The sequence below is a fragment of the Cydia pomonella genome, chromosome 10 (assembly GCF_033807575.1).
Source record: "Cydia pomonella isolate Wapato2018A chromosome 10, ilCydPomo1, whole genome shotgun sequence".
NCBI classification, from domain to species: domain Eukaryota; kingdom Metazoa; phylum Arthropoda; class Insecta; order Lepidoptera; family Tortricidae; genus Cydia; species Cydia pomonella.
In genome coordinates, this window is record NC_084712.1 from 16,883,246 (window position 1) to 16,909,658 (window position 26,413).

The 26,413-nt window shown below is 41.2% G+C and overlaps 2 protein-coding genes across 3 annotated transcripts in view; one reads left to right on the forward strand and one right to left on the reverse strand.

Annotated features, from left to right (window-relative positions):
* Positions 1-2,058: 2,058 nt before the first annotated feature.
* LOC133522305 (oxidoreductase-like domain-containing protein 1) overlaps positions 2,059-26,413 on the reverse strand; it is a 76,352-nt gene continuing 51,997 nt past the window's right edge. The window contains exons 2-4 of the mRNA XM_061857599.1: positions 3,683-3,700; positions 3,476-3,601; positions 2,059-2,572 (exon numbers count right to left, since the gene is read on the reverse strand). Coding sequence (XP_061713583.1) covers positions 2,372-2,572; positions 3,476-3,601; positions 3,683-3,688 — 333 coding nt within the window. The 5' untranslated portion in view covers positions 3,689-3,700 and the 3' untranslated portion in view covers positions 2,059-2,371. The remainder of the gene's footprint in view (positions 2,573-3,475; positions 3,602-3,682; positions 3,701-26,413) is intronic.
* The window catches only part of LOC133522302 (rho GDP-dissociation inhibitor 1), a 33,883-nt gene continuing 11,567 nt past the window's right edge, over positions 4,098-26,413 (forward strand). Inside the window, exons 1-3 of one of the 2 annotated variants that reach the window (XM_061857591.1) lie at positions 4,098-4,211; positions 5,534-5,721; positions 16,027-16,136. In XM_061857591.1, the coding sequence (XP_061713575.1) occupies positions 5,538-5,721; positions 16,027-16,136 (294 nt within the window). In that variant the 5' untranslated portion in view covers positions 4,098-4,211; positions 5,534-5,537. Of the gene's footprint in view, positions 4,212-4,243; positions 4,413-5,533; positions 5,722-16,026; positions 16,137-26,413 lie in introns of those variants that run through there. The other variant, XM_061857590.1, reaches the window with a different exon arrangement.

Genomic DNA, 26,413 nt, shown 5'->3' on the forward strand with positions numbered 1-26,413 from the left:
GGCATACCGCGAAGCACAAAAATAGATAATTCGGTATCAGTCTCTCTATCACTCTTGCATATTCTAGCATTACTCCAATTATGGCGTAAGTAGAGTGAGACAGTGAAAAATGCCCTCAATTTGCGAACTTTGGTGTTCGCGGTAGGCCCTCAGCATACTTTAGACAGGCGATCTTCGAATTGAATACGAATTCTCACGTCGCTCCGGTGTGCGAACAGAACATCGCGCATATATGAACATAGCGCTGTCACGCTCATACCCGAAGCGACTGCGAATTCGCATCAGTGTCATAACCTCGTTAGACAGTTCGATCTTTGTCTGGCTGGGTTTTAGCTCACATTTGAAAGGCCTAACACAATTCATTTTGAACAAATAATGTATTTGAAAGTACTAGGATTTTATTTATCTTTACAACTAATTGGTAACATTCATTTTATTTCTTAGACTAAATACCTATATTAATATTTGTACAAATGATTAGCTAGGTATTGCTATTATATTAAAAATACAATAAATATTTATTTAATACAAACAACTTTTTACAAGTAATCTTTTGATTTCTATGGTTTTAAAATTAAAAAATAAATGGAACTAAACTATATTAAAAAATGAACATACCATATACTGGTCTGATTTTAGATGACTCAGTTTTTGAGCACCGTAAAATGCTGCAACTTTGCCATTTAAGCTCAATTTTGCCTATTTCATTTCAATTACGATCTCTCGAATTTGCTTAGTTTTTTCTTGTTTTTTATCATTTGATAGTAATTTTCATTATTCTGGCAACACATATTTCATATTTTTACAATGGTAACTCCATTGTTGCTCCGCCAGTTACGTATCATAAGTCGGCGTGAGGGGCAACATTTTTTTAGTGTCTCGCAACTTTTGAATTTTTATCTACGAAAAAGGTGTTTTTTGAGAAGTGGTAACGTCCCAGGGTAGGTAAAGACTGTCTATTTCCCGTAGGTTTAATATTTTCAAGAAAAGGACATGATTTCAGCATAATAACGTACTAGGCAATATTGGGCAGTGTTTTGGAAACTTGAATGACACAATTTTGCCTGGGTCTAGGGCTGTCACTAGCTGAATTTTATAAATGTACAGAAAAGAGTAAAAATAAGCTTGCCTAAACTGCTTAAATTAGTTTATTTATTACAAGCTTTTTATTAACTTGCAATGTTTGTTTGGTTAAGTCAAATTTTGCAAGTCGATTTTCACCGACTTTCTGTGTGGGTACCTATGTAGATCTGCTGACAATGCAATAATAAACTAACGTTAACAAAAAAAACTTATGGATATTAAAATGAAAATTATAAAAAAAAACTTATTGCAATCTGTTATTACATTTCTATTGTAGTTACTTGTAATTGTATATTTATTGTATTATAATTATGTTGTATGTTTACAATCAATTTTCAACCACTTATTAGCGACCAATTGAGGTGTTTGACATACTTATGTAACTTGGGTGACAATGCAATGTTTATGGTACCATCGAGATGGTCTGATGATGGAGACCGAAAATAGCAACTTCTAAACTACACATAATAAACCCACTGTGTTTAGGCTCATTTGATTTGTCTTGCAGTTATCTTTCTTATCGAAATCTGGGTTGTGAGGTGTCAGGTCGATTACAATTGGAGTTCAAAGGTGATGGGTGATTAGAACTTTACAATGAAATAGAACTTTACACTATAATAATGCACTGAAAATTAGCAAAATAGTGTATCTGCAATGTACTTGTAATAAAAAAATTAAAATAAGTTCAAATTATTAAATACTAAGAGAAAAAGAAATCAAACAACATTATATTACATTTGTTTGTTGATTATTTTGTAACTAACAATATAAATAGATTTTTTTAATAACAATATTTTTTTGGCACAACCCTACAGTTAACGATATTTTTGTATAGAAAGTTTGTGGAACCTGCTACAACTTTACCTATTGCATGTGAAAAAAAAAGTATTAAGCTTATGGCCATAATTTGACTGCCAGGGACAAGCATAATGTCTCATGCACAAGAATAAATAAAATTGCAAATAGCAACACATTATTTATGGAGATATCCGTCTAGGCAAAGTTACGTCTTAGGCCTACAACTTTGCCTGCCACTTTGATTGCTTGTAAATCGGAAATACAGTATGATTAGGTATTAAGATTTGAGTCTTATCTGGTAAGGCATAGGGTATGTTTTCCGACTAATACTCATGAAACTCATAATGAAAAATAGGTTCACAGATATAAGAAAAAAACGTCAAAATCCAGGCAAAGTTGCAGCGTTTTACGGCATTGGTTTAGACTAAGATAATGACTAGCTCAAAATCATGTGCATACTGTACAAGTTCTATGTATTAACTAAGTGAAGCTATTTCTTAACTCCTCGCAGCCTTAGCTCCATTTCCAAGTAGGCTCTCAGAGATGGGTCTTGAACAGACTTCATGATCTTCTCCACTATCTCCGGGCCCGCATTATTCATCTTCTTAGTCAGAGTCTCCGCCCACACAATGAAGACACAGTTGGCACAGCCGGACTGGCAGCATGCTGTTGGTGGTTCATCTATTGATGCCTATAACATAATGATACAGTGAGAAACATATAGTTAATTTTTTTTCATTTGGGGACCATCTTACACAGATCAACCTAGCCCCAAATTAAGCAAAGCTTACACTATGGGTACTAGGAGACAATATACATATGTATTTTATAGACAAATACATAGAAACCACCCATGACTTAGGAACAAATATCTGTGTCTATCACACAAATAAATGCCCTTACCAGGATTCAAACCTGGGACCATCGGCTTTATAGGCAGGGCCAGGGACCAAATTTCATCTGAATTGGTTCAGCAGTTTAAGCATGAAGAGGTAACAGACAGGCTTATCCTATCTTAACTTATGATTATCAGAGGCCCTTGCCCTTCATTTCATATACACTTCAACCCATAGGGATCTTTTGTGCAATTACCCTCTTTGAAAAAGAAGATAGACAGACTTACTTTTGCATTTATAATATTATAATAGGGATTGAGGACAACCACAATTAGTGATATAAATTGATAATCACTAGTGCTTTGTAACACAGTAGGACCTTGCTGGTCCGGATGTGCAAATAACCAGCCATGGGACAGTAACCTGCAACTCCAACTTCAGGGACTCAGACTCAATCAATGTTAAAAACAATCAGCAGCCCAAAGAGCATACCAGCACTACATATTTATCTAAAATATATAAGCTTTGGTAATGGGCATTTCTATTTAATCATAGAAGGTTGTATTGAAAATCTTAGCCATTTTTTCTTAGTAAAAAAAGAAAAAGGTCGTGATTCTGAGTAGAAATAATAAAAATATTGGTACAACTTTAAAAAGAAAAGCCAAATGGATCAAGTTAAATCACCAGATTGGCAGTGCGGTCTTTAACGGACAGCAGAGACATTTGTGTACAAAAGGTTAAATATTTGTAATTATTACGTCATTTGCTATCCGCTCTAGTTCCTTTTCTTTTTCTATCTCCGCTTCAGTTTTTGTTGTACAGTATTTAATACGTGGGCTTAAATTGTTTCTATAGAATGGTCGAAGGAGCAAGAGTCTTGAAATCTGAAATTCAAAAGACTAAAATTAAAATACATACTTGTTAAAGATGATACATTCATATTTTTCATACTTGATGGTACTTACAATCATTTCTGTGCTCTATAGTTATGCTACTTAAGAATCATTGTTTCAAGTTAGAAATGTGTTAACTTTCACATATTTTACTGAAGAAAAAATACCAAAACATTGCACATCCAGCTGACATTACGTGGTTTTTTTGACATTGACAACAATGACAGTTTCGTTGTCAAAATATGATCAAGCGTTTGATTTGTCTATGATTTTCCATTGCGTTGCGTTCAGTAAATGCTTGTTTGAAAATTATGGAGCTACAACTTACTTCATGATTTGTATTTGCGTTCCGTCACTTTCGTATGACATATCGTCGGATGACAATCGGCCAAGTGCGAGTCATATTAATTATTATAAATATTTTTATTATATGATGTAACTACAAGTTTACGGTTTCGCAATTTTTCCTTTATCTTTGCTATAAGACATTGCTTCGTCCCAAATTTCAAGATTCTGAGAAAATACGGTCAGGAATAACAAAGTGATTAGAATAATTTCTAGCCATAGACACCTAAAAAGCAACACAGAAGCGGAAACAAGGGTATGCTCCTCCGAATTAATCAATTTTTTTCACTCTGTGGCCGGAAGCATCTCGTCCGTCATTTTTGATCTATAGATTTTACAAATCCTTGTAAATTGCATTGATAGTTTTTGCGATTATTTAGTGATTTCATTGTAATATAATTAGTTTTTGCATAGCAATAGGCTAGTTTCCTTAGTGTCTTCGAGAGGTACACGAAAAGTAAGTAAGAATTTGATAGCTTACTTAAGCGTTCTTTCCCCGTTCTGATAAGCTTGGGATGTAATGACGGAGCCGAAGCCACTTATATCTGTTATTGTACAAACTACTGAACCGTGCGTCATTGTCAATGCACTTTCATGGATATAAATAACAGTTCCATTCATCGCTTTGATTCATTATTACTATCACGTTTTTTTTAAGAAGATCCATGGGCCTGGGTGGCTCCAAAAACTGACACCACGCTTGCGTGTGGTAATGAATCGTATTTTAGACTTGTTTAGCATATCTAGAAACTACTTTCTTCTAAGTTTTTAAATGCTTTCTGTATCTTCTGTTAAAAATACAACCATTTAAAAGTAAATAAATAAATGTTAATTATTTATGAGAATGATCCTTTTAGAACACTTGCCCGTTTTTGTTGCACTATAACTTAATCATATATTATATCTTGATTCTATACATTTTATAAAATGTAAGTTAATTAAAATATAGTTAGTAATTTATAAGCTGTTCTCTAACAATTGTACTTGTAATTAACTTCCCTATGAGGTACTTAAAATGAGGTTGTTTTATTTTAACTGTAAACATGTTATGTAGCCAAGTAAAATCCATACTCTTAATCAAATTAAAAAATAAATAAATTGTAAGTATTTATAATTGTATATCTACACAAATTCTTACGCAAGAATCTTATACAAATTGACCAAGCTCAATTGCAAGCTCAGTTTGTGTTGTCTTTCATTTTATTTAACCTTTCGAGACCCAGACAAATATAGCGACATTCTGTCATTGGTTTCGTCAAGCTGGCTACCCAGGGAGCCCACGGGTCTCTATGTTTTGATATGACTGACTGAAATAGTTATGTAAGTATAATGCATGAGTGCAAATTAATAAACAATCCTAAACAAATTATAGATAGGATCTAACCTACTAGATACTACTTAGTGTGACGTCATTAATATCAAATTATAATAGCCACATCAGACATAATCATATAATCTGTTGTGGCCATAGGCTGTGGAACATATCAAAATTATAGAACATTTTAAGAAACTGGCTCATAATCTAAAACTGGAAATGGCTAAATGCACAACCAATACATTTTTTTACATTTGTTCCAGAACAATGTCTGGTGAACCTGAGGTAGCACACACACCAGAGGGTGAGGAGGAGGAAATCAAGTCCACCTACAAACCTCCCCCGGAGAAGACCATTGAGGAGATCCTGGCAGCGGACCAGGAGGATGAGTCCTTGCGGAAATATAAGGAGGCTCTGTTGGGGCAGGCGCAGACCGGAACTGTTATTGTTGGTATGTGGACCTCTAGTTTGACTTGCTTTCTGTTGTGGACACTAAGATATTCCAAGTATCTTATAATTACTTCCTACCATAGCCTATACCTAGCCTAGTTGGTAGTGACCCTGCCTACAAAGCAGGGGGTCCCAGATTTAAATCCTGGTAAGGGCATTTATTTGTGTACTTAATACAAATATTTGTTCCTGAGTTATGGATGTTATTGTTATCTATATATCTAAGTATGTGTTTATATATACAAGTATGTATAATATTGTAGCCTAGTACCCATAGTACAACCTTTGCTTAGTTTGGGATAGGTTGATCTGTGTCAGATTCATTCATTCAAGAGGAGCACTCTACAGAAAGCATTCCATACAAATCCACATTCATCCAGTAATATCCACTTCAAATTATGAATATCCATAGTTTGATTACTCACGTAAAATTAACAATAGTTTAATAAATTCCCTTATCTCCATAACTGATTCCCCAGTACTATAACATGATAGGCAGTTAGACACTAGAGAATGTCAAATTTGATGGTTTTATCTCAGTTATCATTCATGTTATCAGAATATCCTGCACCTTCTGATAGGCAATGTATTATGAACTTTGTTTCACTGTGTGAAGGATAACTTTTGTTAAAACAGTGCTTAAAGATATACTACTTATACTTTGTCTAAAGGAAATTTATTCTCATTTTATTTTTCAATAAATTAATTTAATTAATTTTAGAAATTTCATTACAATTTCACTGTGCATTTTCTAGAAATCTTGGTGTCCTTAGTCACAGAACATGTTATAATGGTAACAGTAGAATAATGTTATGCATTTTAAGAAAGTTAATAACTGGTTTTAGAATGGCCGTGTACTGTGAAATCATTTAAATGTTTATGAAATCTTAAAAAGACGTTAAAAGACGCGCGTGGCTACATCCCAATTTCAACCTTCGTGCATTTCAACAAGGTGCATTCCACAATGACGCGCCGCGCACGATAGGCGTAGCCTTCAAAGGGTTAAATATTTTCTCGTATATGCAGTTATTAATATATGTAATACCACTGAAATGCGATAACATTCCTTAACCTAGATTTACAGTAGAAATGTCATGTAGATCTATTTCCTACTAATATTATACACGCGAGAGTTAATTATGATTGACGCGTTGATGATGTGTGGGTGTTTGTATAATCTGTACCAAAAACTAGAATGGATTTGAATTTGATGTTCGAAACCTGGCAAGGGTAATTATTGGGTTTATAAACATATTTGTTCCTGAGTTATGGATGTTTGCTATGTATATAAGTATTCATATATATCTATATGTTATATACATTGTTGTCTAGTACCCACAAAACAAGCCCTATTGAGCTTACTGTGGGACTATATCTTATATTATTTATTTATGTAAACTCTTTTTGTCTAATAATTTATCTTATTAAAGAGGTACATCTGATATAAAATGCATTTCCGGGTTCTGGGCATCCCAAATCACAGACATAAGTAGTGTAGTTTTCAAGTAACTGGTATAATAAGTAATTATACTAGTGCCTTAAGTCAAACGTAAATGCCTTTTTTAAAACTAGCTTCTCCCCTAGACTTCGTCTGTGTGGGATGATGATGATTATTGATAAAAATGATTCTAGAAGTACGAGGAAGGACCTCGCATCTCAAGCTATCTCCACATCAAGTTTCATCTGAATCAGTTCAGCGGTTTAAGCTTGAAGAAATTACAGACAGGCAGAGTTACGTTTGAGTTTCTAATAATTATTAATTATTCAGTATTAGTAGGGATAGTCCAATATAAATTCACAACGTCAGCACCTCCCACACCAAGGTGCCTTTTCCCTTAAAAGGATACACGTGCTTCCAGTTTATTGTTTTCCTGCTATTTATAGTAAATCCATGTAAGGGAAACTATTGTTTACTTATCTATTTATACGCGTATATAATATACCTATCATTAATTCTTAGTATTTGTTTTTTTTCCCTATACGTGAAGAATTTGGAATGCGTTTGTTATTTGTGAAGTGCTTGAAAATGGAGACCAGCGGCTGTAGCACGATCGCATTTTTGTCACGTATCGCTATGCCTGTCAAATTCTAACATGTAAGTGGGAAAGTAGGAGTGTTAGCGACGCGACCAGAAACTTAGATGACGCTAAGATTAGTTAAGTTGAAATACGATTAAGGCTGTATTCGAAATAAAGATTTTATCCGTTAGGTAGGGCAAATATATAATTAGATTGTTATTAGACATAAGAATTATGTAATCGTTCGTTATATCAGGTATTATTCGATATTTAGGTCACGCAAACCCTAAATCCCAAATCCTTATTCGAAGAGCGAGATGGACGAAGGAATAAGAAAATAAAGAAAACTTATTCATTGGTTCATAATTATAGCCAATCACATGCAAATAAAGACAAGGAAAGGTAAAAAACAGCGAGACAGAAAATCTCGATCGTGATTGGTCAGTCAATTTCCCGTACAGAATTCGATTACGCTCAGTTGTACTATGAGACGCACATATTTAGGTTATTATCGCAGTAATTACTTTAATTAGACTAATGAATGTTACGTATAATCGTAGAGCGTGAATTGCTTAACACCCTAATATAGGTCATATTATCGTAATCCTAGCTATTAGATAATAGCATGCCGTAAACCGTCGAGAAACGGGCTATTGTTCCGAGTGCGGACGAACAATAGGCTTTGTATTCGTGAAGTAAGCAAGTCGGACAGGTGTTATTGTTTTGTTTCACTGACCTAGAAACCGAGTTAGCGTGTTATGCAATATTTAAGTCAATAATTAGATATTTGTGAGAATTATAGTTATGTAAACGATAACGAGATAACACGATTTAACCCGAACAAAGCCGAATCAAGTAACCGACCAATCAGAGGGCTTGATTCAGAACGAATCGAAACGCGTCTTATCTCCTTATCGTAAGGGTGTTCCTTTTCTACGAAATTCGTATATAAGCGAGGAAGGAACGGAGTGAAATCGTAGTCAGTCGTCGAGTGATCCAGCAACAAGAAGCCTCAAGAAAACCAAGAAGAAACCAACCGGAAGAGAACCAGAAGCGGTTCAATCGCGTAGTAGGGATTGTAGGAGTATTTTTATACCTTGTATCGCGTTAAATAAAAGTGAGTTTGTGCGCATCAGTAGTTTATTTAGCTATCTCCTCGCGTATCGTATTCGCTCCTCTTCACGCGGCGACGTAGAGGGCCGTGGTCACGGTTTTGGCAGTAGGAGTGGTGGCGACAGCCCGGTGCCTTCTCCATTGAGCTATCGTCGGCTGATATAGCGCCGCGGGCTGCTATATTTTCCTGGTCCTTCGAGCCGGATCAACTGTCAGCCCATCAAGACCGTCGAGATCAGCTTCTACTCTGCGTGAAGAACCCCATCGTTTCACATCGTCAAGATGCCGATAATTCGGACCAAGAAGGCTACGTCGGTACAGAGCGACGAAGACAGGCAGCGTTTCCTAGACGAAGGCGCGGCGGCGGCCCAACATCGTGAGGTTGCCCGCGAACACGCTGAGAGGACCGAGGACGCCGACGCGGAGCGCCCTCCCCTCCCCCCTGGCGAGTCGGCCGACGCGGCAGCGGTCACCCATCGAGCTGCTAGCGCGGAACCGTTAGGCGCAGCGGCTACATTATCGATCGACGACGTCTACCAGAGGCCACCGAGGTCTCCCTCGCAAGATACGATGTTGCTATGGCGAAGGGACCTGAACAAACGCCTGCGACGTCTTGCGAGACCTACACCGATCCCGTTACGTCATTCGAAGACAGTGGTTAAAGACGTTACCACATCGCAACGACCGAAGGATACTCCAAAGGAGGCGAGCACTCCGGGTAGGCACACCCGTGCGCAGTCCGTGTGCTCACAAGCGAGTACCGTCATCGAGGCCAGACTCTCGCAAGCCGAGCTGGAGGCGAGCGAGCGGCTAGCGGAGATTCAGAAGAAGGAGCTGCAGTTAGAAGCCGAGTTAGTGAAGAAGAGGCTGGAAGCCCAGAAGCTGCAAATTCGTGCAGAAGCCAGTGAATCCGACGCGGCATCCGATAGGAGCGAAATCGGACCGCAACACCAGCGCATCCTGACATGGATCGACGAATCGCAGGACAAGACGCTAACCGAGCCCGTCAAGTCCAAGAAGAGGTTAGCCAACGAGCCCCCACCGGATTACGAGACTCCAAGGCGCTCCACGCGGGAAGAGAGGCATATTCGACGTCGCTCACCGAGCCGCGAGGACCGTCGGCGATCGTTATCGCCACCGATCGAGCCACGTACGCCGCACACGGAGCGTACACAGCTCACTCAGGAAGGAACCGTAGCGGAGTCTATGTTGCAGTTATTCGAGAAGATGCAAATGGCGGCTCGACCGGCACCGAAGGATATCTTCGAACTACCTCACTTCTACGGAGATGTGAGTGAGTGGCGAAGTTTCTACAACACGTACACCGAGACGTCGAGAAGATACAAGTTTACCGACTACGAGAACGTCGCTAGACTGCGTATGGCGCTACGCGGGGACGCGAAGACATGTGTGTCACACGTCCTATCGACCGCAACTCGTCCAGATATGATTATTCGAATACTGAAAAAAGCAGTTTGGTCGGAGCGAAGTATTGCTAGACAGAGCAATCGAAGATTTGCGCAAGCTGCCAGCGTTGGGACCTACAGCGAACGATCTCAACAGCTTCGCAATCAAAATTATGAACATAGTGTCCACTATTATGGATATAGATCGGAGACACTACGCCGACAACCCGTTGCTGATTCGCGAAGTAACGGACCGGTTATCGCCCCATATTCGAAGCAGGTGGTGCGACTACGCACGCAATCATCGTGATACCGACGAACCCGAGATCCTGCAACTTGCTGACTTTCTGATGGAGGAAAGTGAACAAGAAATGGCGTTTTGTCATGCCCGCGCAGCCCCGAGGCGTGCGCAGGTACCGTCAGCAGCACCGAACGCGCGCGCGACCGGCACTCGTACGAATACATCCGCGCCGCGTTATCCGATTCCCGCTACCACACCCGGAGGTCGATACGCCACAGCACAGAAGGTGACGTATGCGACGCGTCAAGCCAGTACATCGAAGTCGACGTGCCTGTATTGCGGCGGCAATCATTCAACGCCGGAATGTCGCAAGCTAGCCGCACAAAGCATAGGCGCAAGATGGGAGTGGGCAAAGCTCAACCGAATATGCTATAGGTGCATGGACGCGAAGCACCTCAAAATACAGTGCAAGGCGAAAGGGTGCGGTGTGGCAGGCTGTCCGCACGTGCATCATCGTCTGCTCCACGCGGAGACGACGCAGGAGCTCCGTGATAATACCGCGATGGCGATGACTCATGCTACGCAACGAGCGGCCGTAGCGCGAGTTACTACGGCATCGATCGAGCCGACGGCGGCACAAGAGCAGCAATCTACGCAAGTTACGCAACGAGAGGACAACGAACCACGAGTCTACGTGTCATCGACCCCGAACTACAACGTGTTGTTGAAAGTGTTGCCTGTAACGGTAACAGGCCCGCAAGGAACAGCGCATATTTTCGCTTTTATCGACGACGGATCGACATTGTCGATGATCGATCAAGATGTTGCTGATGAGATAGGTGCAGTGGGTCAAGACGAGCCGTTATGTATTCGAGGAATAAGGAATCTCAAGCACACGTCGATAACACAGACTGTTAAGGCCACCGTGAGACCGGCGAAAGGAGGTACCGAACACGAGATTACCGTCAAGACCGTAGATGGCCTAGGAATCAGGTCACAGTCGCTCAATAAGGAGCAACTACTCAAATATAAACATCTGGCGGACTTAGGCGACGAATGCTACGTCGGAACAGGCGTACCACAGATGTTAATCGGAGGTGATTATAGTCACTTGATTACACCGACGGAAATCAGGCAGGGCGGCGAGAACGAGCCGTGCGCTATGAAAACACCACTAGGTTGGGCGTTTTTCGGTAGAATGCCACGCATCATTCGTACGAACGAGCAAACCGTGTTACACTGCCGTATGGGGAATGAAGATCTCAACGAGCAAGTGAAGAAACATTGGTCGATCGAGGCGTTAGGCGTAACGCAAAAGGAGAACGTGAGTCCGAGCGATCAACGAGCCATCGATATATTTAATAAAACCGTGAGAAAAGTTGGAAATCGCTACGAGGTTGGCCAGCTATGGGCGTCAGACGACGTGAAGCTACCACCGAGCTACGCTATGGCGCGTTCAAGATTACATAGCTTGGAAACGAGAATGCGTCGCGACAAGGACTTCGCAGAGGACTACGAAGCCCAGATTCAGAAGTTGCTGAAAAAAGGATATGCCGAGCGTATTATGGAACCACCGCAAACCGATAAGACTTGGTTTTTGCCGCACTTTAGTGTTTTTAATTTGAATAAAGGCAAAGGAAGAGCCGTATTCGATTGTGCCGCGAAAAGTCAAGGAAATAGTCTGAACGACTATATTTTAGCGGGACCAGACCTGCTAAAAAGCCTACTGGGTATACTACTGAGGTTTCGCGAATGGAGCTTCGCAGTAGTAGCAGATATACAGGAGATGTTTCTGCAAATCCAGATTCGAGCCGAAGACCAGCAGAGCCAGCTATTCTTGTGGCGAGGTACGAGAAGAGACATGGAGCCGCAAGTCTACAAGCTAAACAGAGTTTGTTTCGGAAACGTATCATCACCGTTTCTCGCGCATTCAGTGCGCAATCGTAACGCAACCGACAACGAGGACAAGTATCCAGAGGCGGTCTACGATATACACAATAATCATTACATGGATGATTATGTGGCGTCCTACAAGACTGAAGACGAGCTACTGAGAGTGTCATCGCAGGTACGAGACTCTCACGCCGAGGGAAACTTTCACCTACGAGGCTACGCGAGCAACAGCGAGCGACTGTTAGCGAGCATCGAGCCAGAGCTTCACGCACAAGAACCGACGCATCTAGGCGAGAAGCAACAGACCGTTCTAGGAATGACTTGGGATCCTAGCACCGATACTCTAGGATACAATACGAAGATGCTGCGCGTACCGGACGCAGTAAAGAATCACGAGCGACCACCGACGAAACGAGAGTTACTCAGCGCGATAATGTCAATTTACGACCCGATGGGACTTATCGCTCAATTCGTGATAAGCGCGAAGATAATATTTCAGCGAGTTTGGTCAAAAGGAACGGATTGGGACGCACCGCTACCATACCAAGAAGCTGAAGACTTTTTTCAGTGGCTGAATGCACTGAAACATGTAGCTACGCTACGCATACCGCGACAGTACGAGACACCGAGAGCTGCTACGAAATATACTCTGCACATCGGACGCGAAATCGACAGGAAATCGAAGCTATATACGCTAGCACCAGAGTTATGCGACGACGGCGTGCTACGTATGAAAACGAGATTGGGCAACGCTCCAGTACTCTACACGTCACTACATCCGATAATACTGGACGGCAGAGACTCATTTACTCGATTGCTGATTCAGAGAGCCCACAGACGATCAGCGCACATACATAATGAAGCCGTGATAAATCAGTTACGTCAAGATTATTGGATTTTGCATCTACGACCGATAGTGAAAGCTGTAGCGAGAGACTGCGCACTTTGCAAGCTACGTCGAGCTTCACCGCGAGCGCAGCCCTTCGGAGACCTACCCCCCGAGCGACTACAGGCTTATCAACGACCGTTTACCTACACTGCGCAAGACTATCTAGGCCCCATGTACGTGACAATAGGCCGGCGAAGGGAAAAACGCTGGGTCTGTTTATACACATGCCTAGTCACCAGAGCCATCCATCTGGAGAGCGTGCATAGTTTGTCGACGGACAGCGCGCTACTCGCCCTACGACGATTCGCTGCGCGACGAGGATGGCCACACACGATGTACAGCGACAACGCGACATGCTTCAAGGCGGCATCAACGGAGCTACGAGAAGCATATAAGCAGTGGCTACCACAGCTACGTGCTTACGGTCTACATCATCGGATGGAATGGAAGTTCATCCCGCCTGGTAATCCCTCTGCAGGCGGAGCTTGGGAACGCATGGTGCGTACCGTGAAGACGGCAATGGCGTACACATTCCATACAAGAGCACCGCGAACAGAAGTCTTCGAAACACTATTAGCAGAGATCGAGAATATCGTTAATAGAAGACCTCTCACACACGTTAACGTCGACCCGCAATCCGAGGAAAGTCTTACACCGGCACACTTTCTACTACTGCACAACGCAAACCTACCTATGATCGGAGTCTACGAAGAGAACGACAAGAAGCAGTGGAAGGCTGCACAGGCGCTCGCAGACCACTTCTGGCGGCGCTGGACGAAAGAGTACTTCCCACTGTTAGCACCACGTAAATCGTCCGACGAGGGAGGACGACAGATCCAGCCGGGAGACGTGGTCATCATCGCTGAACCCAATGGACCTCGCAGCGTATGGCCCAAAGGAGTCGTCGAGGTCGTCTATCCAGGCCCCGATGGACGGGTCCGCTCCGCAGACGTCAGGACGAGGCACGGGACGCTACGCAGGCCGAGCTGCAGACTGGCGGTCATCGCGTCGCAACCCATGCACCAGGAGTCTTCGACTGCGGGGACAAAATGTTAGCGACGCGACCAGAAACTTAGATGACGCTAAGATTAGTTAAGTTGAAATACGATTAAGGCTGTATTCGAAATAAAGATTTTATCCGTTAGGTAGGGCAAATATATAATTAGATTGTTATTAGACATAAGAATTATGTAATCGTTCGTTATATCAGGTATTATTCGATATTTAGGTCACGCAAACCCTAAATCCCAAATCCTTATTCGAAGAGCGAGATGGACGAAGGAATAAGAAAATAAAGAAAACTTATTCATTGGTTCATAATTATAGCCAATCACATGCAAATAAAGACAAGGAAAGGTAAAAAACAGCGAGACAGAAAATCTCGATCGTGATTGGTCAGTCAATTTCCCGTACAGAATTCGATTACGCTCAGTTGTACTATGAGACGCACATATTTAGGTTATTATCGCAGTAATTACTTTAATTAGACTAATGAATGTTACGTATAATCGTAGAGCGTGAATTGCTTAACACCCTAATATAGGTCATATTATCGTAATCCTAGCTATTAGATAATAGCATGCCGTAAACCGTCGAGAAACGGGCTATTGTTCCGAGTGCGGACGAACAATAGGCTTTGTATTCGTGAAGTAAGCAAGTCGGACAGGTGTTATTGTTTTGTTTCACTGACCTAGAAACCGAGTTAGCGTGTTATGCAATATTTAAGTCAATAATTAGATATTTGTGAGAATTATAGTTATGTAAACGATAACGAGATAACACGATTTAACCCGAACAAAGCCGAATCAAGTAACCGACCAATCAGAGGGCTTGATTCAGAACGAATCGAAACGCGTCTTATCTCCTTATCGTAAGGGTGTTCCTTTTCTACGAAATTCGTATATAAGCGAGGAAGGAACGGAGTGAAATCGTAGTCAGTCGTCGAGTGATCCAGCAACAAGAAGCCTCAAGAAAACCAAGAAGAAACCAACCGGAAGAGAACCAGAAGCGGTTCAATCGCGTAGTAGGGATTGTAGGAGTATTTTTATACCTTGTATCGCGTTAAATAAAAGTGAGTTTGTGCGCATCAGTAGTTTATTTAGCTATCTCCTCGCGTATCGTATTCGCTCCTCTTCACGCGGCGACGTAGAGGGCCGTGGTCACGGTTTTGGCAGTAGGAGTGGTGGCGACAGCCCGGTGCCTTCTCCATTGAGCTATCGTCGGCTGATATAGCGCCGCGGGCTGCTATAAGGAGGCATAGTGACAAGTGATAAAAAGGTACCGTGCTACAGCCACTAGGATCTCCAAAACACGACGCGCGAGTGACTAAAAACACGTGAGATAAGCCGTAATATTCGCTTAAGGGCCTGTCAACATCCATTGTCCTTGAAATTTATGTTACTTAAGAAAAACTATTTAATATTGATTATATTTTAAAGACCGTGGCCGTATTCGATACATGATTGAACGAAATCTGCTCGATAGAAAATTATGGAAAAGATTGGTATTAAAAGCACCATTAAACGGTTTTATGTCATTATTTTTTTGACTTATGGGTATTTCAATAGTTGTCCAGGCCCAGTAAAATACGACAGTGCTATCTCATTTACTCCGATACAAATAGACAGCGTGCAAGTTTAAGTATTGCCAGCCTCTTAACTAGTTAAATAGTATAATTATACTAACCATTATGTCTCACGACAGTTTCATTTCGATTGGAGAATCTGAGAATATTTGTTCTCCACAGACGCCTCGGATCCCCGCAAGGTGATAGTGAAGAAGCTGGCGCTGTGCGTCGTGGGCAGAGACGACGTGGAATTGGACCTTTCTGGAGACCTTACTGATCTCAAGAAACAGGTACCTAGTAAATTAAGAACTAGACAGTCTAAGGTCAATGTGTGTGGGAAGACCGTCTATTGCCGTCTACAATCTTTTACGTCGCTTCTAACTCTTGCATTTGTGGCGAAGTTCTTCTTTTCTGAACTTAGGGGCTGTTTACATATTGATTAATGTTTAGTATGAGTTTATACATTTGCTACTAAACGCAAGTAGGATCGATATTCAAAATGTCATTGATATGTCATAGTTTTCAATTGTTTGGTGGATTTAAATAATAATGTTACAACAACGCTATTAATTACTTTTTACGAAGAAAGTAAAATAATAATAACTAAAAAATAGCAATGCCAGTTTCCTTAAATGTACTTAGCCATACCCCGAAGTTAACGGAGGTTAAAAAATGTAACGTGTAACAAAACAAACTTAGCTCTGGGGTATTGAACCTCAGGTTTAGAATCACTCGACTGGATACACGGTTTTTCCACTCGAAATCCTCTACATTAGTTGTAATAGGATTGAAGGTATAATTGAAAACTGGAAAAATAACTTCAGACCGCTATTGGAATTTTCAATATTTGTTCTTTACTTTGGTTTCTAATCTCATTTTTAAATTAAAGGAGAGATAAAGTAATCATTTTGTGCGTGATTCAGACGTGCCATCGTACATCCTATAAGGTGGCGGGTCTGCTTGGTCGTTTTAGCAACGAAACAGCTACCTACCTAAGCCTCCTCGAACCCAACGGATCTTTCATTGATTTACGACTTAGGTATCCATCCAAACTTTGAACTATTCCATTTTCATTTGTAATTTCGTTGCCAGCTTGCTCTTCAAAACTGCTGCTACAAAATTAATGTGATATCTTCAAAGTACAGTCATAATTTCAATTTCAGATAAAGGTGACTATAAACTTAACCTGGCTAAAACAGGCACGTTTATAGCACATGTGTTTGTTACGACACATTAATTATAATCATAGCGCGTCGCTTCGCTCCATCAGTTAAAGTCAGTTTGCAAATGGACGCAAGATTTAGCTGCCATTGCAATTCAAACCATATTCCTTTCCACCTTAAGGTTCAAATTTCAAATCTTTATTTGCTCTGTTTAGTTCTTTTTAGCTTATAGAGGCATGGTGATACCCGATTGTTTGATAGTACGTGAGATATTTATGATGCGATTGTCACTAAATCTTAGCTAAATACGCTCTGACGGGTGGTGATTAATTTGGATATAATTAGTGTTTTATTAATTTTGTTATGCATTACTAATTGTAGCTGATATAGCCTACTTTTGAATGAATGTATTATGCTCAAATTGATTTGCAAAAACTTTGGTCTTTACTCGCTTCGGCGGATCGCTGTTCACACCCACAAAATACTAGGTTACGTGCTTAAATGACTCGATGACACATTCATAACGCGTACTCGGTTTGTGCCGCGGTGTTTGCTCTGCCTGTACTCAAAATGAATTTCTTTTAACATAGTACAACAGTTTTTTTTTCGTATCTTTTTGATGCTGTTTGCCTTATTCGCGGAAATACGTCTCTACTTACTACTGATAACTGATGATGAGGCTTTCTCGAGTGCAGCCTACAATCGGTATTGGATATGTTCACATCACTATAGCGCGGCAAGGACTGACAGATGTGCATCGCGGCAATGGCGGCGCCGTAGTGGCGTTTCCCAAGTTATGTCTGTTTTTATTGTATTAAAAATCCTTTATTTGATGATGATTGGTGTATTTAGTTTAACACTACACTAAGGGCTGATTTAGAATGCATGCGAACTCGCATTTTAGTTACATTGCGGGCTATTGAGGTTACAACTAATTTGGCCGACCGATCAAATACCGCAATGTAATGCAACTCGCACCGTCTAAATGGACCCTAAGGGTGAAATCACATTGGGTTGTTTGACTAATGCGGTAACTAAATCAAAGTATGAGGTTACCGAGACACGTCATTGATTTCATGCGGCGAACAAACTAGTCAAGTGTCATTGCACCATTAGGAAGAGATGCAAATAGAATATTTAGACAAAATGTTGTGAGTTGGGTGTTATGACGTGACGTTGTTACATATTTTTCCACGTGACTTTTCAGGGTATGAATTATAGGTAGGTGGGTACCCTATGTAATTAGTTATCGGTCCTAGCAACAGGTGGTTACTCCATCTCGCGTCCCATAAACTGGCCTGTCGCAATTAGCTCTGTTATTATATTTGATTTGGCGTCCGTCCAGCGCGCGTGCAGTAGCAGCAAAACGTTGAAAAAGGATGTCGCGAAATAGTGATCTTTGGTCCTATGATGGTTGGGTTTGCCGAATGAAAATTACTGTATTGTACTGTATTTATTGTATTGTTGAATAGAATAGAACATAATAGAATTTCTTTATTTGCCAGAATACGTATGGTACAACATGACAACAGAAAACCTATCAGTATTCAGTCGAAGACACGACATATGCAAATAATTGAAAATTTAATAATAAGCACAATTATAAATTTATAAGTTAAAATTAATTAAAAGTAAAAATTAAGACAAATAATGTGGGTAGGTGTGGGCATACTCATTTCCTCCAAAAAATGCAAAGCCACCGTACCTGACACCTGCAGGCCCGGATTTCGAGAACTTGAGCCCCTAGGCCCCTTAGGCACTTAGACACTTAGTATGTCTTGGTATCTAACTACTCCTTATTTTGAATCATTATCCCAGGGTTTTTTATCGTATCTGATCTGCTAGTAGTTAAGCGCATTTTCTCTTGTAGTTTTTATTACAGTAGCTTTGTCTTTTTCTGTATGCCATCATTTTGTATTCCACAAATCCATTTATTTTAAAAGTTGAAAAAGAAAAGATGGCTTTTTTAAAATAACATTATGGTAACTAAACGAACGAATGATCGCTTTAATACCTGTTAGGTGCTAATTAACGTGCCGTGGCCGTGGCCGTCCACGATAAAGTATACAAGCGAACATTGAATGATTACAATTTCCAAGTACATATATAGGTATCTTATCAAAAAATACTTTTAAATGCAACCTGTCTATTGGGGCGCTGACACGATTAATGTAATTCGTTAACTTCATTAGTATCAGCTTTTCTGAATTTAACCGGACATTTGTAAGCAGAGTTCAATCGTTCTGGACTCGCAGTAATGTTGCTTGTCGCAATTCGCTCCGATATTAAATCAGTGTTGGCGTCCAGCCAGCGTATACAGGATGAGCCGGTACGAGCAAAAGGGTGTAATGTGCGGTTTTCCTTCCGCTTATACTGTAATCGATGCTTTAAGAGTCACACGAACTACCCGCTCCTATACAAACATTACAAACGAAGTTATGCTCTCATTTTAAATCGACATGCTTAAATTACATGAAACATGGCATGAATATTTATGTAACATATATCTATGTCTGGTACTGGTTATCATTACTAAAAATTGGTATACTATGAAAATAGAGTGAATAGAAGTTTGTAAGAACTAGTTTGTTAGTGGGGTTTGATATACAAATTGTTGTGATTGTTGCAAATAAAAGTTTAGATGCGGTAAGAATAATTAATCGATATTACGACAGCAAAAAGTACATTAACAAGTAGGGAGCGATATATAGTCAAGCATGACTCTTAAATAATAGGTACCAAAAGAACACGTAGGGAGCGATACGATATCAAGCTCAACTTGGGATAAAAGGTACAAGACAACTTGTCGAGTTGACGTCTTACTCTGAACTGATTCTATCTAGATGGCCGTTACTCCCTAGTTACGTATGCTATTAACTAAAAATGCACATTGCGTATAACGGTAAAAGCTTAAATTTAATATATTTCATTATTTATTTAATATCATCCAAGCTTGGGCGAATGTAGGACGTAGTCCCTACACTAGTACCAGACAGGTACTTATACTTGAATGTCCATGTCAAATGTGCTATTTATTACAGAATATCGTTTTAAAATGAGTGCGTAAATTCGATTGTAGGTATAGCGACGGCTAGGTTCGCGTGACTCTTAACGAAGTAATTCACGAGCGTAGTGATTCATCGCTTGTATCGAATTTTAAATCTACCGCGAACCACTTCGTTCGTTCGTTCATTTGCCCCTCTGTAGCTCGAATATGCAAGAGGCGATAGAGAGCCAGATAATTACATTTTGATTTTCGATATTCGGCAGGCCTTCTGTTTATTTTCGTTGTTTTATTTAATTAGAATTCCATAAGAGCTTGTAACCACCTGAACGTATTATAAACAATTAATTAATAAAGTTCATGTAACAAATCTCTATAAGTGACGAACAGATAGCGAAAAGGATGTATTGTAATCTCAACGATTTCTCATTGAAACGTAACTCTTATTTCTGACAAATTTTGAAAGTTGAGTCCTAATGCGATTAGCCTAGACTACGTCAAATTAGGCTTGATGCAAAGTTAGTTCAGAGAAATTGAGTCATTTCCTCCGCCCCCTGTATATACAGTATACGTCGACTGACGCCAGTCGTCACACGTCACACGCGTCGTAAATAATGGCAGAGCCGATGACAGATTGGTATGTCGCGTGCTGAGCTTTTAGGCGGTCTGAATAGTTCGATAATACCCATGGACAAAGAGAGAGAGAAATATGGGAAGGAAAGTGTTAAAGTTTACTATAGTTAGGCCGCCCCTGTATGTACAGTGTGTCAACTAAACCAATCGTCACAGTCGTAAATAATGGCAGCGCCGATGACAGATTGGTATGTCGCGTGCTGAGTTTCAGCCGGTCTGAATAGTTTGATAGTAGCCATGAAGGAAGAGAGAGATACGGGAAATGTTAAAGTTTACTATAGTCTCCTTAGAGCCCTGTATATACAGTGTGTCGACTGAGCCAATCGTCACAGGCGCAAATAATGGCAGCGCCAAAGGCAGACGGTTATGTCGCGTGCTGAGCTTCAGCCGGTCTGAATAGTTTGATAGAGTCTGTGCGGAACCCGAACAGACTATAGTAGCCAAGGAGAAAGAGAAAGATATGGGAAGGAAAGTGTTAGAGTTTCTTTCTAGTTTCTTCCGCCTCCTTTATACTGACCGAAACGTTTTGCGCCTCGTTAAAGTTTACTCTAGTTTCCTCCGCCTCCTGTATATACAGTGTGTCGACTGACCGAAACGTCACGCGCGTCGTAAATAATGGCAGCGCCGATGACAGATGGGTATGTCGCGTGCTAAGCTTCAGTCGGTCTGAATAGTTTGATAGTAGCCACGGAGAATGAGAGAGAGAGAGAGAGATATATAGGAAGAAAAGTGTTAAAGTTTACTCTAGTTTCCTTTGCCTCCTGTATATACAGTGTGTCGACTGACCGACCCGTCACGCGCGTCGTAAATAATGGCAGCGCCGATGACAGATGGGTATGTAGCGTGCTGAGCTTCATATGGTCTGAATAGTTTGATGTATGCAATTGTATCAAACATTGTATGTAAAGTGGTCCAAGTGGAGCCACCACGCGATTATTAGTCGGACCAAGCTAACTGCATGGCATTTATTTGCAATGATAAAGTGTGGCAATGGCAATCATTAATCATTCATCATGTCAAATTTATTATTTAAACTCTTTCACGTTATTCGAGTTGAGGCATCTACACCTGTAGTCAACCAAGTTTCGATACTTGCTTACCAGTCAAGAATGGCTTAGCGGCTATAAGTTAATAATTGGTACATAAGTTCCGAAAAACTCACTGGGTACGAGCCACCAGCGCTTCAGCTACCTAGTCACCCTAATATTACCAAAACGATAGATAAATAAGTAAGCTAGTGACACTCCATACATAGATCAAAACCTATTTACAATATTTTTTAAGCTAGGGTTGCGAAACCTTAATACACACCTGTTCATTTTTAAGCGAGATGTTTTAACATAAATACAAATTATTTGGTATTAATAATTTATACGTAAGGAAAGTCTTGTATGGAATGTCAACTCTATTAGGCTCAATCATTTCTCTATGCCAATCCCAATAGGTAAAATAAAATAATACTAAGATGCATTGGCGGCAGAACTTTCGTGGGCGCCACGGGGAGGGGCGCGTCAGCGGCTCCTCCTCGGTTTAAAACATTAAATTTCTACTACCAAAACGTGCGTGGTTTGCGGTCTAAAACAGATATGTTCCACAGTAATGTAACCCAATGTAATTTCGACTGTATAGCACTAACTGAAACTTTTTTAACAAGCTCCGTGTGCGACGGCGAGCTTTTTCCCAGTGGGTGGACTGTGGTGCGCCGTGACCGCGCGGGGGATGCCGGCTGGGGCGGAGTGCTGTTGGCCGCACGCGAGTGTTACTCGATTCGTGTTCTGCATGATATTGACGGCCTTACACCTGATAAGGAATTGTTACTTGCCATAGTTAGTTATAAGAATTTTAAATTTCTATGTTGTGTTGTGTATCTGCCTCCCTGCTATAATGAGGAGCGGTATATGAGTGTATTATCTTGTATCGAGAATGCTGTGTGTAAATATCCAGACTTAAATTTATTGCTTCTCGGTGATTTCAATCTTAACTCGTTTAATTCCAACGTAAAAACAAATTTTGACATTTTTTGTAATTTTTGTAACCTAGTTCAATATAATAGTATAAAAAATAACCATGGGAGCATTTTAGACCTCGTGCTGAGTGATCTCGACAACAAAATGCTAACCGTAATTTGTAGCAGTGAGCTGCTAGTGTCAATGGATGCGTACCACCCACCACTTGTGGTGTCGGCGTCGTGGCCGTGCGGCGCGCCACCGCCGCCGCCTACGGCTCCGCGCTCGCGCGATGCGTGCTGTCCGGACTGGGACTGGCGTAAGGCTGACTACAGGGCGCTCTACCCAGCCCTGGCCGCCATCGATTGGGCTGATCTCCTTGTTGCCACTGAAGTTGACAGTGCTGCTGAGATCTTTTATGAGAAACTCTACTCCTGTATTAGCCTATTCGTCCCCTTAAGAAACCGCTGTAGAGTCGATTCACAATACGTTTACCCGAAATGGTACACTGCAGAAATAATTCGTTATATCAAATTAAAGTATTTTCATTTGAAGAGGCTTAGGCAGGAGGGGAAGGATTACAATAGGTATATGTTTAAGTATTACAGAACGCATGTTAAAAACCTGATCAGTAGAGCTTATAAATTGTATATACAGGCTGTGCAAAATAATATTATTAGTTGCCCGGTAAAATTCTGGGAATATATTAAAGATAAAAAAAGTGAAAGGCAGCACCGCGATAAATCTTTTACTTTTGAGGGCCGTGATATCAGCGGGCAGGACGCGGCGGACGCCTTCGCTAAATATTTCAGCTCGGTGTTCCAACAGGAAAGGCCGCGCTTGGACGCTGAAGCTGCGGCTCGCGTAGCCCACTCCTCTGGTGACTCTCGGTCGGTCTCGATCCCCTCCATTACTGCGGCCGACTTTAGAGCGGCAACGCAAAAACTTAAACCGCGGTCTTCTGGAGGGCCCGATGGTATCCCCGTGTTTTTGGCTAAAGATTGTGCTTCCGCCTTGGTGACTCCCTTGTTGTACGTTTTTAACCTCTCGTTTAAAGAATCAATTTATCCTAGGCGTTGGAAAAAATCCAGAGTTACGCCGGTTCCCAAAGGAGGATCCGATATGGACATCACTTCTTTCAGACCCATAGCCGTACTGTCTGTATTTGGTAAAATATTTGAAATGACTCTTAACCGGCACATAAGTCAACAGGTATCCGATCGTTTGCACCCCAGTCAGCACGGTTTCCGCAAAGCCAGATCTACCACCACAAACCTAGTTGCTCTAGCTGACTACGTCAGCAGTGAGATGGACGCTGGACGCCAGGTCGACGCTGCGTATTTCGACTTTAGGAAAGCATTCGACCTGGTTGACAGCGACATCTTGCTGGGGAAGCTGGCACTGCTGGGCTTCACGCCAAAGCTTTTAAGTTTCTTCGCCAGTTACTTGGGCGAACGGCAGCAGTTTGTCAGGGTAGGTGGCTTCGAATCAAATGATTACTACACGCTTTCTGGGGTGAGTCAGGGCAGTACTCTGGGGCCTACATTGTTTATTTTAATGATAAACGATTTGCCTGACACAATTCGCTCAGCTGATTGTTTGCTTTTTGCGGATGACCTAAAGTTGTTGTTCGGCGTCAGTAGTATGGTGGATAGCGCTGCATTGCAGAGCGATATCAATGCAGCAGCTGAATGGAGTGTAGAAAACCGGCTGCCTTTTAATACAGCAAAATGCAAGGTCATTACCTTCTCACGTAAGCGCTCGCCACTTTTAGCCGATTATAGCCTGGGGAACGTTGGTTTGGAAAGAGTTCAGGAAATTAGGGACCTAGGTTTAGTCTTAGATACTAAACTGGATTTCCATAAATACGTAACTGGTATTTGTAAGCAGGCTAGTAAAACCCTAGGTTTCGTCATGAGGGCGTCGAAGCAGTTCCATGTCGGAGTCGCTGTGGTTCTATACAGTGCCTATGTCCGTAGTAGGTTGGAATATGGGGCTGTTATTTGGGATCCCTACGAGGCTAAATACTCCTTGATGGTGGAAAGAGTACAGCGTAAATTCGCCCGCTGGTTGTATCGCAAAGCCTACGGGTATTATCCATACCTGTACCCTTCATTGTTTGTCTCTGGGATGGTTGGGCTAGACACGCTTCGGATGAGGAGGAAGTTGTTGTTGTTAGTCCACTATCTTTCTATCGTACACCACAGAGTGGACTGCCCAGCTGTGCTAGAGAGGATCAGATTGGTGGTTCCGGTGAGAGTCCCCCAGGATATGAACTGCGTGGCGGTGGCGCCGCGCCGCCGGCCGGGCCTGTTGCAGCGCGTGTCCGCTCGCACGCTCGCAATATCTTTACTGCACTTAATGCTCACTCAGTACGAGGAGGCTGACATGTTTGCCGGAAAATTTGCCCAATTATGTTGTATTGCCAAACAGTTCCTAAATAATTTGAATGAATCATGATTTGTTTTATTAGTATTTTTTTTTTATCTTTATTTAGTATTATTATTATTATTTTTTGTGAATGTATTTAGTATTGGTATTATTTCTCTCACTGACATATTTTCTCTTTATGTATAATTAATAATTTAGCGTGTAAGTGCTTTGGTGTAATGACATACTGTAAACTTGCATTGTATTTAAGTGAATAAATATAAAATATAAATATAAATAAATATAAATATTGCATGCAGGTGTAAAATAGTGCAAATTATTTTAGCTGCAATTTGACACATGAAGTAGATAGCGCCACACGTTTCGTGGTAATTGGATGTCAGACGCAACCTAGTTCGCATAATGTACGGCCGTATAGTGCTACTTTAGCTGCGAAATGTGCGAACACAATACAGGGTGACATTGTTATGTGTGACCATCTGACCATACGCAGAGCTGTGAATATAGACCGCGAGCCTGGAACAGATTTCCATGACCAATCGCCTCCCGGGCGAAAAACTCGTATAGTGGTTAACGGCTATGTATAACCCTCGTGGACGTCAGGTGCCGCTTCGTGGGTGGGTTGAGGAATGACAGCCACGGAAATAAGTAAATAAAAATTGTCATCGCCTCTCGTTTGATACTTTGTCAGAGATAGTTGAGATGCTATTGTTAATTTTAAAAAAAGTCAGCCGGTTATATCGCGGAGGTAAGAACGTCAGCTGGTCGCAAGAACACGTAAAAAATAAGCGCTTTACCTTTTTAAGATAGCAATAACCAATCATGAAACTTTGTATGTAGCATTTCATCAGGTGAAACGCCTGAAACGCCATAAACGGATTACGCAATTTACACCTTACGCATACTTTGCGGACATAACAGCTGACGGTCTTTCCACCGCGATACAACCGGCTGATGTTTTTTTTTAAATTTAAAACGGCATCTAAACTATCATCTGACAAAGTATCAGCCGGTAGGCGATGACTGACGAAATATGCTCCCGGCCCGCGGTCTAGTCGTACTGAACAATTTTTACTATGGCGCCAACCTCGAAATCGTGAAAAAAAATCTGCCGTCCTGTGATTTTGGTGAATCACATGTGTTCTATGGAACAGTTGATTTGTTTTCGGGGTTGGCCACATAATAAAAGTTGTTCAGTATGACCCACATATTCACCCCTCAGCGTATGGTCACACATAACAATGTCACCCTGTGTATGTGCTGTATATTTTAAGTAGTCTCATTCGTTTATTGCCTGTGCTAAATTATCTCTGTCGCATTCCTTGTAATACTAATAATAATTCATTTCCAACACTTACACCACAAAATAAATCTAGAGCTAGACCAAGATAACTGCAGCGATTTTCTGGCTCAGAGCGTGAAAGCGTTAA